Below are 16315 nucleotides of genomic sequence, written 5' to 3' on the forward strand. Positions count from 1 at the left end.
TCTTAAAATTTGTTTAGCGTCGCAGTGTTGTCATTTTGCTTGAGTTTAATTGAATCCCTCTTGACACATGAAGCTGGCATTCCTGTCGATAGTAGTATTTTACATGACATTGTTTTGTGTATACGTGTGTCAAATCACAGACACTTTCCATGTTTCATACATCACCTATGAATTGGTTATTAGCCTCAATATCGGCCATGGGCCATTATTTATTAGATATAGACTTTTTTGGGGGCGTGGGCAGTGCCATATTGATCAAGTTCTAATACAGATTGTAGCTGGCTTTCATATTATATCACCCCAAAGATCTTCAGTGAGAATTCCGAACCAAAAAACAAAATGGGAATGCCAAATGTCGTTGCTTAGCAAAACAAATGCCTGGAGTTGTAGAAAAAAAAAATAGTATGATGATAAACACCGCATGTATTTCGTTTGGGAGTAAAATATTAAAGTAAAATCAATTAAATGCTTCTACCAGATGTGACATAATGGTGTAAAAACTACAGGTACAGATTACTTTGTTTACTTACAAAATGCCACTTCAGTTATTTATGTATGTGGTGAGCATGCCTATTACTCCACAGAATTATAATATTAAATTATAAATGAAGGCTAATTTGTTGATAAATGTGTTGATTATTGGCCTGGAGATCGTAACATATTCTTAAATATGACAACGGAATGAGGAATGGAATTTCTTATATCACGTCGTTGCCAACATCTGGTATTAAAAATGGTCCAGTACATGTTCACTGCTCATAAAAGGGAATAATAAAAAAAAATTGGCATATTAAACAAAACAATTTAAAAAATCAACAAAAACATTGAAAGATATTTTACGATGAAAAGGAATTAGAGTGCATGGCTGAACCTCCTGGTAAGCTATGACAAGCAGCCCGATTGAAAGAGCGATGTTGACAAGATATGGTCGTAAACGGACGTCCCAGAAGAATGTACTTGGATTACAGTGAATGCCGCGTTGATTTACTCACTGCAATTGCAAGAGTGTTATCTTAAATCATGCTGCCAAACTGCAGATTGATTTTCATTTTATTTCTGTCTGGATTCTCCACCCATGGAGATCAGGAAGCTTATCCTTATCGTCTTCTACACTTTGGAAATAAGACTCCCGCAAAAAGACCGGATTTTTTTTTTTAAACCCAGTCCAGATTATATTGAAAAAAAACAAGCTAACATTTAAGGTGTATTTTTTATTTATTTTTTTAACTTGGATGAGTAGTGAAAAACAACACGACATGAAGGCAGGTTTCAGATGTCCAGGTGTAAATACCGGTTGAGAATGGATGCTAGGCACAGGTTGTCGTCACGAGTGCTTTGACAGGTTGTGCAACGAACAATTTCTTTGTTTTAAGTCGAAGGACGTCACTCGGGGATGCGTGCCGGGAGGCTCAGGTTAAAGCAGACATTTAATGCAATAAGTCAACCAATGTAAAGTATGTGTGGTTTGTTGCACATCAGCCCACAAATATATTTCCTAGGTCAACAGAGTTAATATGCCAAAAGGTTCAGCTCACCTCTCACATTCAGACATTAGGGCTAATGGGCATCTGTCAGTCACATTATCCGATGGATACGGGTGTTATTGTCTCTCTTTCAATCCCACCCCAAAGACAGATGCTGTCTTCTTTGTCTGCAAGCGTATCGCATCCGCTCTGAATTTTCTTGTCATCGTCTCGACGTTCACTTCCCCCCTAGTCCCTTCTTTCCCCCATTCAGCTTCTCTTGTCCAGTACAGCTGACTCTGTCCTCCAATCGCTGGGTCGCTGTCATCTTGTTTCATCGATGTTTTCACTACGGGGTTGCGTTACTTTGAGCGGCCAGGCTTGGCTGGCGCGCCATAGCCGCGCCGCTTGCCGCACGCTCTATGGGCAGCCTAATGGAGAAAATCAAAGTCATCCAGTGCGATTAGATTCACAGTGCACATTGCATCCCAATTAAAGACCCTGCCATTGATAAAAGATGCCCCTTTTAAAACCAACCAGCAAATACCTTGAGAATTATATCATGTCGTTAATTTAATTGGGATGAGACTATTTGTTCAACTTTTTTGCTTTAATTGATTCCCACCAGGGTACAAAATCAGTTTTTATCAGGTCTATCATATGTTTTATATACTGTATTATATTACTGTACATGCAAAACAAAAAGCATTATGAGTGTCTGATAGCAATATCCAAGATCTTAACATGGGCCAATGATGCTATTTAAGTTGTTAATTTTGCTTGACAGAAACGGTGCTTGATCTCAATTTCTCATCTGGTAGTTTGGGCACTGTTATTTCTTCATGATGCACACGGCGTAACTTGTGCCAAACGAACAAGAGTGGGAGAGAGTGATAAGATGCAGGTGTCATTAGTGTGCATTACATTGGCTGCCAAATGCAAAACAAAAATTCAAGAAAATAGATAATTGGAGGGGGGGTAATTGCCCAATATTATAATTTAAAATATCTAGCCATCGTCATAAAATAAAAAAATAAAGCATTATTTGAGTAAACACCAGGAATATGTCGAGATCACATTATTCGAGTTCCAGTGTACCGTCCTAGTGCGTCACATTTTCATCCTTCGTATATCATGTTCAATGTAAGGCACAGGTGTCAAGTCAAGGCCTGAAGGCTAGATCTGGCCCGCCACATCAATTTTTGTGGCCCGCGAAAGCAAATCAAGCATGTCAAGTTCCATGATGCTTGCCAAAGTCTAAACCAAAATTTCAAATTTTCATATGTAATCCACAATAACAGTCATTATTATTGACATTTTCATTTTAAAACTAGTTATTCATCAATTTGTTGTGTGCTGTGTATGTAATATGTGGAGGAGATTTAAAAGCTTTTATTTGGTTTTCAAAATTCATAACGGCCCTCCAAGATAAACCGTAACTATAATGTGGCCCACGACAAAAATGAGTTTGACACCCCTGATGTAAGGAGTGTACTATGTATCTACTTTCTTCGATGTTTTTTGCATAACTCTGGTGAAATGCAATCATCCATCTTTCAAATTCTCCTATACAGAAATGACTGCCAGCTAGGACGCTGTTTCTGTAATTATTGTCTTGTTCACTGCAGACTGAGTGCTGTGGATAAGGCATTGTCACCGGGAAGGCAAATACGCTTGTTGAACAAAGCACTTAGCTGCAATTTACACAACAGGATACTTGGAAGTATAAGCATTAGAGTGTTGAACATGACGAGAACAAGCAAAAAAAATCGGAAAATGTTTCTTATGGAGCAGCCATTAACCAGACGTTCCAACATTGACTAGCTGCTATATAGTTTTACCGCTATACTTGATATATTCCACATTGAGGACCACGGGGGTGCCACGTTAATGAGCTGACTTTAAAGTGCACCCGCACAGAATAACATGTTTTCTCTACTTTGACTAATTCATGAGAGTCACACTTAGTCCTGCAAAAAAATGGAAGAAAGAAAGCGTGTTGACTGTGGTCATCCATCCAAGACAACATTTTGGAACCTGTGTCAGCAAACGGGCTTCAAACTGCAATAATGGTTTTTGTGTAAGCACAATGTGAAAAAAATGGTAGTCAGACAAACGACGCATTACACATGCACGCACACTTCGTGTTCATTGTTCTTACTTCACAACCGAAATAACAATTTTGGACCTTTTTTGGCAATGATACGCCTTTCCAAAGTTCCACTTTGCAAATGACCCACTTTTCAGTAAGCCCGACTCAGTAAAACGTATTTGTTGGGACATGCACATAGTTTTTCTTGATAGACTGGCTCTGGCATGACGTGGATAGTGCCAAATTTATTCCCGCCAGTTTTCTGCAGCTGCAGCCTGAAGCTCGTACCAGATGCTTTTGTTGCGTAATCACATCCTTAAATATAAATAATCACATTGTGGCTTTTCTGCAGCTCCGCCTTTATCTCAGGCCAGCGTGTCCCCCCAGCCTCTGAGAACGACAACCGCCACCACAACAACCACAGTGCACCGGGGAGTGGCCAACAACACTACCACCACAACAGGGCCCAAAGAGGGCGGCAAGGGAGCGGCCAAGCCCCCTCCAATGATTCTGCAGACTACATCCCCGCCGCCCCTGGAGTCGTTCCCTTTGCCCGAGCGCTTCTGCGAGGCCACTGAGAGAAGAGACATCATGTGGCCTCAGACCCAGCGGGGCATGCTGGTGGAGCGACCTTGCCCTAAGGGAACCCGAGGTAAACAGGGCCCAGCTCGTCTCACGGGACTCCCAACATGTTGCGCCCCTCAAGAGAACAGCCGAGTTGGTTCGATGTGTCTGATATGCCAGTTAGTCGTGATCTCTTGATGTGCACAGCCCTAAAGTGAGCGTGGGGACTCAGTGAAGGCAGTTTCTAATAGAGTGCCTTTTGCCGTGTCATGTCCAAACATAATTAAGCAATCTGTAGCGGCTCTGTTGCAGGCTCAGCTGTTTGGACCCAGAACACGGCATGGCGACATGCACTCGTATTGGACTGTGTGTGAAATTGTGTTAGGCCACATGGCTAATTGGGACAGAAAATGAGAAAAATGTTCACCAATGTCGAGCAAAAACCAACACAAGATGTTGCAAGAACGAAACTGGCTTACTTGATTGTACTTTTGTTCTTGCTATCTCGCACAGGCACAGCATCTTATTTATGTGTACTTTCCACTGGGACCTGGCACCCTAAGGGCCCCGATCTCAGCAACTGTACCTCCCACTGGGTCAACCAGGTAGCCCAGAAGGTGAGTGTGAACTCTTTATTTCTGTTTTTCTTCAAAGCATTATGTAAAATAAATCAATAAATAAAGAGTAAGAATAAATACATTTTAAAATAAGATGGAAAATATTTGGACACTCAAGTTATTAGTTATCAAAATAGTGTGCCGTGTGTATTTTTAGATTGACTTAGTCAAATACACTACTTAAACTCTATTCTCGTGTAACTTGTCCTAATATGTCTGTTAATAGTAAATCTGTCTCCTTGCACTATTGTAATTCTGCCCTCCCGCAGATCCGCAGCGGCGAAAATGCAGCAAACTTGGCCAACGAGCTAGCAAAGCACACAAAAAACCCGATCTACGCAGGGGACGTCAGCTCCTCAGTGCGCCTCATGGAGCAGCTGGTGGACATCTTGGATGCTCAGTTGCAGGAGCTACGGCCGAGTGAGAAGGACTCTGCAGGACGGAGCTTCAACAAGGTATCACTGCACGTAAAAAAAAAAAAATAATAATAACAACTAAAAAACATCTAATTAGCTGATTACACTGTAATCTCCAGTGTAGTCTAGCAGGATTGCTAATTGTCTTGTTTGCGTTTCAAAAGAATTCTCTCATCATGGGTTTATCGCTTACCTACGTGACAGAAATTCCATTGCTGATTCTTTTGGTCATTATCCTAGTTTGCTTCTCTGACAACATTGCTAGTTTTCTGTGGTGGTTAAAGGAAAAAAAAAGGCAAAGAACAAACAAAGTCTAATGTGCAGTAGTTGTGTGCAATATGTTGATGCACAGCATAATAAATGATTGCAGTTTGACCTTGAGGGATTTGTGGGATTTATTGGGCATATTTTAACTTTTTTTAACTAAGTTTGATCAAACTCTATGTAGATATGCATAGTTTCCCCATTTGTTTTGTTTAAGATCATCAAACATATATAAGCATCACTGACCGTGCTAGTAAACATAAAATGCAGTTTTGAAATATTGATTTGATTTATTAAGGAAAAACCTTTCAAAGCTACCCGGTGCTGCCTGAAAAAGGACTTGCCCCCGAAACTCAAGTGGTTGGGCCACCCTCAGCAGCAACAACTGACATGTTTTCTGTCTATAAATGGCAACGAGTGTCACACATCTCTGAGGGGATACTTTTTCCACTCTTCCTTGTAGATTTGGTTTATTCAGCAATACTGGAGGGTTTTCAAGGCTGAGCATATTTTTTAAGGTCGTCTTACAGCACTTCAGTCGGATTCAAATCCGGATTTCAATCAAGCCACTCCAAAACCTTCATTTTGTTTTTTTTTTTAGCTGTTCAGAGGTTGTCTTGCTGGTGTGATATGGTTCACTGTCCTGATACAGACACAAAGTGCGCTTCAGTTGGAGGTCCTAACTGAAGGCCGAACACTCTCCCTCAAGATTTGGGGGTACAGAGCAACATTTGCGGTTTCATCACTCACAGCAGGTCATCCAGGTCCTGTGTAGGCAAAGCAGCCCCAGACCATAACACTACCGACACTATTTTTTTTCTGAAATGTTTTACTGCAAATTATTTAGTTTTCTCGGACATGTGGTAATCAGCCTTACGTGTGGTCAATGAAAATAACTCGGCTTTCCCCAAAAATGTGACGAGTCTCAGTTAATTGATGATTTGACAAGGGGGCAAGTAACGTATTTTCCAGAATATAAATTACAGTTTTTTTCATAGTTTGGCCGTGGGTGCGACTTATACTCTGGAGCGACTTATGTGTGAAATGGTTAACACATTGTACACATCACATGCTATTTTCTCGGCCTTTGTTGATACATTCCACGTTGGCGGTAACTGAGAAAAACAACTGACAATGACTCTGACGTAAGCAACGTACAAGAGGAAGTGCTGCATCTTCTACCTCCAGGGTTGGCGGAGTTGTTTAAAAGTGACACTGAGTATGAAGATTTCGTTGGATTTCGTGATTTGGGGTGATGCTGATGGTTTGGTAAATATGTTTGCATTTTCTTTGTGTTATAGTTGTCTAAATAACTCTTAATATGTTACGTGAACATACCAGGCACATTCACAGTTCGTTGTTTTAAGCGTCATCTAACGTTAGCATGTCGTACACTTATTTAGCCTGTTGTTCTTTAGTTTTATTTTTATTTTAAATTGCCTTTCAAGATGACATGTATGTTTTTGGTGTTGAATTTTATCAAATACATTTCCCTCAAAAATTCGACTTATGTATGTTTTTTCCTTCTTAATGGTGCATTTTTTGGCTGGTGCGATTTATAATCTGGAGCGACGTATAATCCGAAAAATACGGTACCTTTTTCCACAAAGGGCCAGGTAGCTTCATATGTTTGTTTTTTTTCCCTTAATCAAATAAATTTCAACTTAAAACTGCATGTTATGTTTACATGCATTGTCTTTGTCCACTATTTACTTGGTACATTTTTTTTTGATTATCGTAAACAATAAAATGGGGAAACTATGCAAAAAAAGATAATAATGGTATTTTTCATGGAGTCATTCTGCCTCCTTTCTATGTAACGTCCAATTTAAAAGAAACCACAAAATGTTGGCTGCATGCATTGCAGTCACACAATTTACGCAATGATCACGAATGTCATCCAAATCCCTCATTATTCATTGACCTACAGGTAAGAAGCGAGTCATTGATGAAATAGCTTGTGCATTCATTCTTCCAGGCTTACTTCGACTTCAAATCATCTGTCTTTCTCTGTTTTATCTCTTTTTTGTTTCTTGATGAATTAAAACATAAAAAGCTTCAAAAACGAGAGAGGACATGCAGGGCGTACATGAAGGTACTGGAGCGAAGCTCTTACCCCCGAAGCCACATGCTTGCTGCCACCCCCTCCTCTATGCCTGTGCTGTATGACCAGCTCGCATTCTGCAGCATGATTTTTTTTTTTAAATTTATTTTTAAACTGAGATGTACTCACTCTATCCTGTGTTCGTTACACTTCCCTTCGTAAAACCACATTCAAGTCAAATGTAAAAAATCATCTGGGGTTAGAAAGTTGACTGTGTCTTGACACTTGATCATAAATGTCTCCTGTTTAATGTCTTAATTTAGATTCTGACTCAAGATTAAACATCAGGAGTCATAACAGCGACGACATTCACTCCTTATGTCCGACTTGTTTTGCTGCCTTGTTAATTTCTTCAGGGTTCATTCTAATGGAAAAAAAAAGTAATCCCACCTCTTCATACTTTTTTTCAAGGACCACCATCACCTGACTTTTCATCAACCGCAAAGTCAAACTTTAGCTCTTGTTTCACAATAACAGGTTTGAGGTCGTAGGAGTAATTGTTTTCTGTAAATTGATGCAATTTGTTCCACTTGGATAATAGGGTTACGTGGGCCAAATCTTTTTTTTTTTCCCGAACACTGTCAGGTTCTGTTTATGCATCACAGTGTTTTGTCCAAATATATCCCTCCTCCACGAGGGACGGCCGCGTCCTCCGCTTGCCACCAATGTCAACACCTTCCTCCGTGCAGATCTGTCTTGTGGGACAGCATTAAAACAGATGGAGCAAAGTCACAAGGCACACGCAGACTAATTGCCCGGCGAAGGGACAAATAACTTTTGATCCAATTGTTGACCTCACATTTTGGTTTACAAAAAGTGTTGAAAATACTAGTTGCTTCTCCCGTTGCAGCTCTAACAACTTTCACACTTCAGGGAAGGGTTGTTGGTTATCTCTCGTGAGTGTTAGTGCAAAAGGTGTTTGAGCTCAAGCCAGGACTCTTAACTGAATTCTTCCACACAGCATCCATGGAAGCAGCCCTTTGTGGATCTCACATTTTGTAGTGGAACACAGTTGTGTGTCAAGAAAATACTGTCCCCATGCTATTGCCATAAAAGTCCAAAATATCTTAATCAGAGAAAGAATTAACTAGCACAGGGAAAACCCAATCCCTGATTGATTACATAATATACAAGATGTGTCCAAATATAATCGTCAATATAGAGTGTCCCAAAGCAGTGCTACAGAAGAGATTGATGGCCCAGCATTATCTGATACCTGCCATATTTGATGCACACGCATCACTTTTGAGCTGTCCTCTCCATCCACTGAATCATGAACACCACCTGTCTCTGGCATTGATTTCTTGTTTAGAGGTATTGATCTAGTTATTTCCTGAAGAAAGCTAAAGTAAATGCAAGAGTTTTGTTCACTCCCAAAAATGTGAAGCCAGAGGTATGTGTAAAAAACTGTAACATTATGTTGATTCCTATGAATTTAAGTTTGAATTGTAATAAAAAGGGAACGTTTCCAATTTCAATACTAGAAGTGCCATCATGCTTTTGAGTTAATATCCATTTATTAGAGCAGACCTGCTCACTGTCTACCCTTTGACGACAAGTGGGTGCATTGATGAGACGTCCTTGGAAAAGAAACCAAATCTGCTGCACTCATCATCCACAGTTTTAGTTTGCAATTGTCTTTTCGTCATGACATGCTTGTAACATCATGCATACAGTCCTCAAGGGCTGTTAAATCACTGTGATTTATTGTCTGGTCATATGATATTCTTTCATGTGATGATTCCGCTCAGCTTTTTATTCATCAGTGTCTGCATGCCCTTTTGTCATCAAATGCGAATGCAAATTTCTTCCGCCCCACCACCCCTACCCCGACCACACACACAAAAATATGCATTTAGTTTAGTTTTTCACTTTCCCCTGTTGTTTGCCACAGGCCATTGTAGATACAGTGAACAACCTGCTCCGACCCGAGGCACTGAAGTCCTGGAAGGACATGAACAGCACGGAGCAGACGCATGCTGCCACCATGTTACTGGACACCTTGGAGGAAGGCGCCTTTGTGTTCGCCGATAACTTGATGGAGCCCGCCATCGTTAAAGTTCCTGCAGACAATATAAGTGAGTCAGAAACAGTAAACCGATAGGCTCTTATGATTGACGCGAGCTCAGCTGATATGATTTAATTGAGGGAATTATTTATAAACGGCAAACAAGACGGCGACATAAAATAAGGACTTTCTCTTCATAAATTGCATCTTGACCTCCGGTACAGAAAAACATCACGTATTAGTTTAACGAGCCGCTTACTGACAAAATGATGAATATCAGACAATTAAAGGGGCCGGATTCTCTGATTGCAGATGCTTAGTTTATAAATGAATGTGTCTAGACCTTGTAATTCTATACATTAATGTGAGCATTAGTCGGCTACGGGGTATTTTGCGTCTCCACTAGCTGCCCTGTAATCCCCGTCATTCCCGTTAACGTTTAAAGCATACACATATGGTGTTTTCTTTGTTGCTTTGCATCGCTTCATTCAGAAAGCGTTTTACAAGGATGAATAGATGTCGTTTTGGTGGTCGTTTATATTGTGTCGGGGTAATACGATTGTGGGTCTTTATAAGAAAGCCTTGACATTAGTCTCCCGAGTCTTGTCTTATCTTATTGTCACGTCCCCAATTAAACATGTTTCGTTGTGATTTATAACCCCTTTTTTTCTCATCGCGACCAACTCCTCCTCTGGCAGTCCTGGATGTCTATGTGCTCAGCACAGACGGTCAGGTACAGGATTTCAAATTCCCACAATCCACAAAGGGGGGAATCTCCATCCAGCTTTCGGCCAATACCATTAAGCTCAACAGTCGCAATGGTGAGCTGCATTATGGAAGGATGATTACGTGTTTGCAAGAAAAATGAAAAATTCACATAACATCATTGCATAGCAAGATGCCATTCATGCTTTATTTTTTCCATGTAGGAGTTGCAAAGCTGGTGTTTGTCCTCTACAAGAATTTAGGGCAGTTTCTCAGTACAGAAAACGCCACTATTCAGATGCCCAACGACGCTTACGGACACAACGTGTCCGTTAATTCCGACATCATTGCTGCCTCAATCAACAAAGAATCCAGCCGAGTTTTCATCAATGACCCAGTGGTTTTTACCTTGGAGCACATAGATGTGAGTGGAGTGGGGGTCATGATGGGGTTGGGGACGGTAGGTTGTGGGGGGTTGAAACATCTAGAAAGTAGAGGGAAGGAAGAATTTGAAATCCAAATGTCTTGTTCGGTCATTCTGTAGTTTATTTAAGTCACTGAACATCAAATTAAAGCCGCCTTTAGAACCTAAGTGAATTCTTAATGAAAACTAATTCCTTAATCAACATTGGGATATAAATGATAGCCATTTTCTTTTATTGTGGGGGGGAAATTAACTCCTAGATTAGCTGTACAATCTAGGATGAAATTACTGGAGCACCAATTATCTCTATTCTTTTAAAGTTGTCTCTGAGTTCCCCGAGGGCGACGCGGGGATCCATTCTTTATCAGAGAAATGGTGCAATTCCAAAGACTGGCGTCAAACAATTATGCTTCACTGTTATTAAAGCCTCATATATCCAAGAACGTGTCGCTTGATTTGGTAAGCGTGTGCTAAATGAGATACAACGTATGAATTGCTTCATAAGAGCTGTGAAGTGAGAAATCCTCATCCGTATCAGTGCGGAAAAATACTTTGTACGAGCAGGGGGTAAATGGCCTTTGTGTTGTTCATCTACTTCAATTTCAGGCAGTCAATTATTGGGACACTTTAGCATATCTCTTGTTATCTTGCAGATGGAGCACTACTTCAACTCCAATTGCTCCTTCTGGAATTATTCCGAGCGGAGTATGATGGGCCACTGGTCCACGCAAGGCTGCAAACTCCTTGAGTCCAATAAAACACACACGTCTTGCTCCTGCAGCCACCTCACCAACTTCGCCATCCTCATGGCCCACCGCAAAATCTCGGTATGTCATTTTTGTGTTCCGCGATATTCATCATCTTTCCTTGTTCCGGGTGAAATTGGTGAAATTCAGAAGCGTTCCTTATTCTAGTATTTGTCAGTTAATCATCTTCAAGTTTTCAAAGATGAATATTCTTTGCCAAAGCGAAAATGTTGCAATATCTCTCCAAAACCTTTTGACAGTTGAATATCATTTCAGATTCTCTATTGACATCTAATTTTCAGTCAATCAAAATGTTACCTCTTCAACCATGACAATGTTGACTGTGAATCAGTTTCATGTGAGTGATACAGGATGAAGTAAGTGAAGCTAATTGGCTTTGAAGCTTGAGAGGTCCAAATGTTAAAAAAAAAAAAAAAAAAAAAAACTTGAGTGTGAATTGCCAATGAGGCAATATTAAAATATTTTCAAGAGCAGAAATAATAATGCCATCCATGAGCTACTTTCGGTGGAAAAGTAGCCCGGGATTATCGTATTATTGCGACCGTTTCAACACAAGGCAGGCTTTGGTTTGACTCAAGGGAATAAACATTTGATTAAAAAATACTGCACCAGATGTGACACTGGACCATAAGTGTAATGCTTATAAAAAGGTGGTTGTGGTTTTTAGTAGTAATGTTTTGCAAAAAAAAAACATGAAATGGTGTTTTTTTTTCTTTTTTATTTTTGCAAGCATAAAGCAGTGTGTGATATGTATTCATATTTCTCGCAGGTCAACAGACAACATGAGCTGCTGTTGACTGTCATCACCCGCGTGGGCATCGTGGTGTCGCTCGTCTGTCTAAGCCTGAGCATCTTCACCTTCTGCTTTTTCCGAGGCCTGCAGAGCGATCGCAACACCATCCACAAGAACCTCTGCATCAATCTCTTCCTCGCCGAGTTAATATTCCTAATTGGTATCGATATGACAGAGCCCAGGGTAAGAGGGCAGGGCGTGCACCCTAATGATTTACTCTGTATTTGTTCCTTTTCACGTTATCGCCTCACAACCCCGCAAAATAAGGCTAAAGACTCTTCAGAGTTAAATGGATGAGACTTTAAGTGTTGTTTGTTCTAAAGCCTCTCGGCTTATCCCTGACATGACATGAGCAGCATCATTAACTCATTCACCCTCAAAGACTTGGTCCAGAATTGGCTGGTACTGAATGAGTTAATATAAGTGACTAAGAAGCCGTGTCCACGCCTTGACAGATGCCCCCCCACCCCCATTTAAAGTATAGTCGCCATGGTTTCACTTACCGGTAATTCATGTCATGTTAAACTTTGTCATCAACTATTTTACCATAGGTTGCTGCTGGGTGATACAATACTTCCAATTAAAACCTCACTTTTGGACAAAATTCAGCTTCATTAGAAGAGGTTTTAGCTGTTACTGTTTACTTCCTCCTTCAGTTTTCTCCCATATGTGATGCAAGCTTCAATCTAAGAGTGTTTATGGTTAATAAGTTTTGGATAAATCGCATCTTCTTTCATTTGGATGTGTGTTCTCACTCAGATTGGTTGTGCAATCATTGCGGGGATCCTCCACTTCTTCTTCTTGGCTTCCTTTTCCTGGATGTGTTTGGAGGGAGTCCAGCTGTACCTCATGCTGGTGGAAGTCTTTGAAAGTGAATACTCGCGGAAAAAGTACTACTACGTATCTGGTTACCTATTTCCCGCCATCGTGGTCGGCGTCTCCGCAGCGATCGACTATGGAAGCTATGGGACAGAAAAAGTGTAAGCAAATCATTCTAGCCCATTTTATTGAAACAAAAATGTACAGTACTCTCTGTTTCCACTGTATGCAAACACCCCAAGGCCAGCATCAAACATCAGCTGGCATGGGCAGCTGTTCAATTTTTCATGTCATTTGAAAGTGTCTGATGGACTCAACACTGTGGTTGAATCAGGGAGGGGATTTGGTGTGGCTACATTAATGCCTTTCTCCTAAAAGACCCTCAGGTGACCTCTTGTTTGTAAATGCCTTCTGCAGAAAAAGCTTTTTACGTAGATTAATGACCGCATCATTGCTAAGACTATGAAGTGGGGCTACTTAGGGTCTTTCCTTTGTTCTGCCCCAATGGTCAATCTATAAAAAGAGCTTTCGTGGTTAAATATTAATGGATGAGAAATCATTCATTCTATCGGCCGAAAGACGCCAATCCTACGTAATAATCAGTGATTCCATTAGTTGATTTTAAAAAAAAAATATTTTTGTCCAAGAAACAAATCTTGAAGCGTCTTGAGTTAAGAGTGAGTGCAGTACCTGGCAGCAGCCAGCAGAGGTGCTGTTGATTCTGTCCTGCTACAGACCAACAACATTGTTGTCACTGTGTAGTCACGCTAAGACAACTTCTCTGGGCGCATTCTTCCGTTTAGCACAGCACTGATCAACTACGCATTTTAATCAGAGATTGCTTTGTGTCCCAAAATGTAGTTTTGTCGCTGATCTAAAAAATGTTTTCAAGGAAAACAAACAAAAAAAGAGCCTCATCCAGAAACATTTACCACTATGTCTGATTAAAACAATTTCGAAACATTTGTTGACCAGTGTAATTTGTGGTTGATTTACTCCATCTAGGAAACTAGGGAACGTGGCTTTGTTTCTCTATCCCATTCTGAAATGTGTATTTTGTGCCTTTCCTTCTTTCAGATGCTGGCTCAATGTGGATAATCATTTCATCTGGAGTTTCATAGGACCTGTCACTTTTATCATCATGGTAAGCTTTAAGTTGTATTTTCTCTGAAGAGTGAAGCTAACAGAGTGAGTGGGCGAGATGAAGGAGATGCAGGGAAGCGATTAAGGTAGAAGTGAGAAGAGGAATCAGCAGGATTTTCTTTTCTCCGAACCTTGTGCCAAAGAATTTTTTTGAGCCGTCCCACAATAATCTCTCAGCAGGCTGACGCAGATCACGATCTGATAGTGTGTCTGTACCTTTACGCGGTGCACAGAGATAGCTACAGATGCAAGCTGTTGTTTTACAATGACGTGCTATGATCCGTGCTTTCAAGTAAAATGGCACGTTAAGATTTTATAGCTGCTATGTTCCTCCCCTGCACCTGCCTCCTTTTTGTGTTGTATGTCAATTGTAAATAGCAGATGACGGCATCAGTGAAAGGCACAGCTTTGTTTGGTCAAGGACCGTTAGAGGTGAAGGACTTATAGCATATGTGCCATTGAGCCATGCAATTATTTACTGGTCGTGACATTATTATCTCCCGCTCCAGACCGGAGTGTGTGTGTTAAAACCATCCTGTGTTAGCCCGTAGATATTACCCCTTCTTACCACACCATGTTTTAGCTTACCCTCATGCACACCAGGAAAGACGCGGGAGCTCGGCAAACTTCTGTCAGCTTTGCGGGCCAGATGGGTTACATTTGTTCAGCGCTGCGTTCATTATCCAGCATCACGGTTGGCGCTGTATCTACCGATGCAGTGACCTCTTGTTGAGCATTAAACTGACTATGAAAATCTGCTACAGTAAGAGAAGGGAAGGCCAAATCTTAGCCAGTCTCTGCGAAGCCCCAAGGTGTTTTGAAATGAGCGATACTCTTCTGCTTTTTCGCCTGTGTAAGAACACATAAAGATCTCTATCTGAAGTGCATTCTGTGTATATTGAAACAAAGCCTGACTTGTACAGTATAGATTAAAATGGACCTTGGGCTGGCACCCAAAATCCCTGCATCGTGTCAGCTTTCTTGAGGCAATTGGCAAATACCTTTGGTTCATGAATGCCGTTGGTCACCTTCTATTTAGCATATTAAGAAGGTGGCAGTAATGCACCTACTAATGTGACTTATACTCCGGAGCAATTTAGACTCCGATAAATACGGCACATGTGCCATCTCTGCAATTTTTGGTGTAAATCAATTCAGTATCAATACACAAAAAGCAAAAACTGCAGAATCACTCAGATTAAAGAATGTGTCAATAGCAGTAAGTCGGGTCCACACCTTTCAATAACTCTTCCGTTTTCCATTTTTCTTCACTGCTTTGGAAACTCTCAGGACAAAAGGCAAAACGGTACCTCAACAAGCCAGCTCGCTTCCTCATCTTCGACAGACATGCAGGGGCATATTTTTCTTTTCTAAATTGGACCCTCATTGTTTTCCAATCGGATGTTGCCGCCGTAATGATTTGCATGAAAAATGTGTCTGGATCAGGATCCCGGCGGTGATGACCGCACGGATAGAATCATGACCCTTGCGAGCCGCTAATGTATTGGAGAGGAGCTAATGTGTGACAGGAATGAGCTTTTGCAGAACTCGCTCCTCCGGTTCGGTGCAACAAATGACTCAAAAAGACAAAGTATTGTGGAAAGGCTGATCTCAAGGGAGTGTGCAGGAGCAAGGTTTGCCTGCACCACCAGTGACCTCTCGACAAATTGGCTTTGTCCTTGTCAATGAAGGAGAGCGGAAGCGGTCCATGAGCAAGTAGAAAATGAGGGAGGAAGAAAGGTGTTATTGTGGCTCAAGTCTGCGTTTAAACCATGTTGCATTGGTTTTCATCAAGAGAAGTCATGCACTCCCTTGTGCTTTTTTTTGTTCTGTTTTGCTATTTCTACCACATTATTGTACCCGCCAGATGATATAGTATACATGAAATTAAGTTGTCCTGCAGCTGTTGTGAAAGCGCCACAAAAATAAAGATGCATTGTACTACTTTAGGCGGCATGGCGGTCGGCTGGTTAGTACATCCGCCTCACAGTATAGAGGCCCGGGGGTTTGATTTCAGCCCCGGCCTTCATGTCTGGAGTTTGCATGTTCTCTCCGTGCCTGTGTGGGTTTTCTCTGGGTTCTCTGCTTTCCTGCCACATTTCAAAAACAAGCATGGTAGGTTAATTGAATTCTCTA

The 16315-nt window shown here is 41.0% G+C and overlaps 1 protein-coding gene across 26 annotated transcripts in view; it reads left to right on the top strand.

Annotated features, from left to right (window-relative positions):
* adgrl2a (adhesion G protein-coupled receptor L2a) overlaps positions 1–16315 on the top strand; it is a 187771-nt gene that overhangs the window by 154851 nt on the left and 16605 nt on the right. For 23 of the 26 annotated variants that reach the window (XM_052074441.1, XM_052074442.1, XM_052074448.1 and 20 more), the window contains 11 exons: positions 3908–4207; positions 4633–4736; positions 5006–5191; positions 7473–7511; positions 9415–9598; positions 10227–10349; positions 10458–10657; positions 11311–11484; positions 12194–12400; positions 12977–13197; positions 14114–14180. In XM_052074441.1, coding sequence (XP_051930401.1) covers positions 3908–4207; positions 4633–4736; positions 5006–5191; positions 7473–7511; positions 9415–9598; positions 10227–10349; positions 10458–10657; positions 11311–11484; positions 12194–12400; positions 12977–13197; positions 14114–14180 — 1805 coding nt within the window. The remainder of the gene's footprint in view (positions 1–3907; positions 4208–4632; positions 4737–5005; positions 5192–7472; positions 7512–9414; positions 9599–10226; positions 10350–10457; positions 10658–11310; positions 11485–12193; positions 12401–12976; positions 13198–14113; positions 14181–16315) is intronic. The other 3 variants (XM_052074444.1, XM_052074468.1, XM_052074467.1) reach the window with 1 other exon arrangement.

Source organism: Hippocampus zosterae, chromosome 8 (genome assembly GCF_025434085.1).
Source record: "Hippocampus zosterae strain Florida chromosome 8, ASM2543408v3, whole genome shotgun sequence".
Classification (NCBI taxonomy): domain Eukaryota; kingdom Metazoa; phylum Chordata; class Actinopteri; order Syngnathiformes; family Syngnathidae; genus Hippocampus; species Hippocampus zosterae.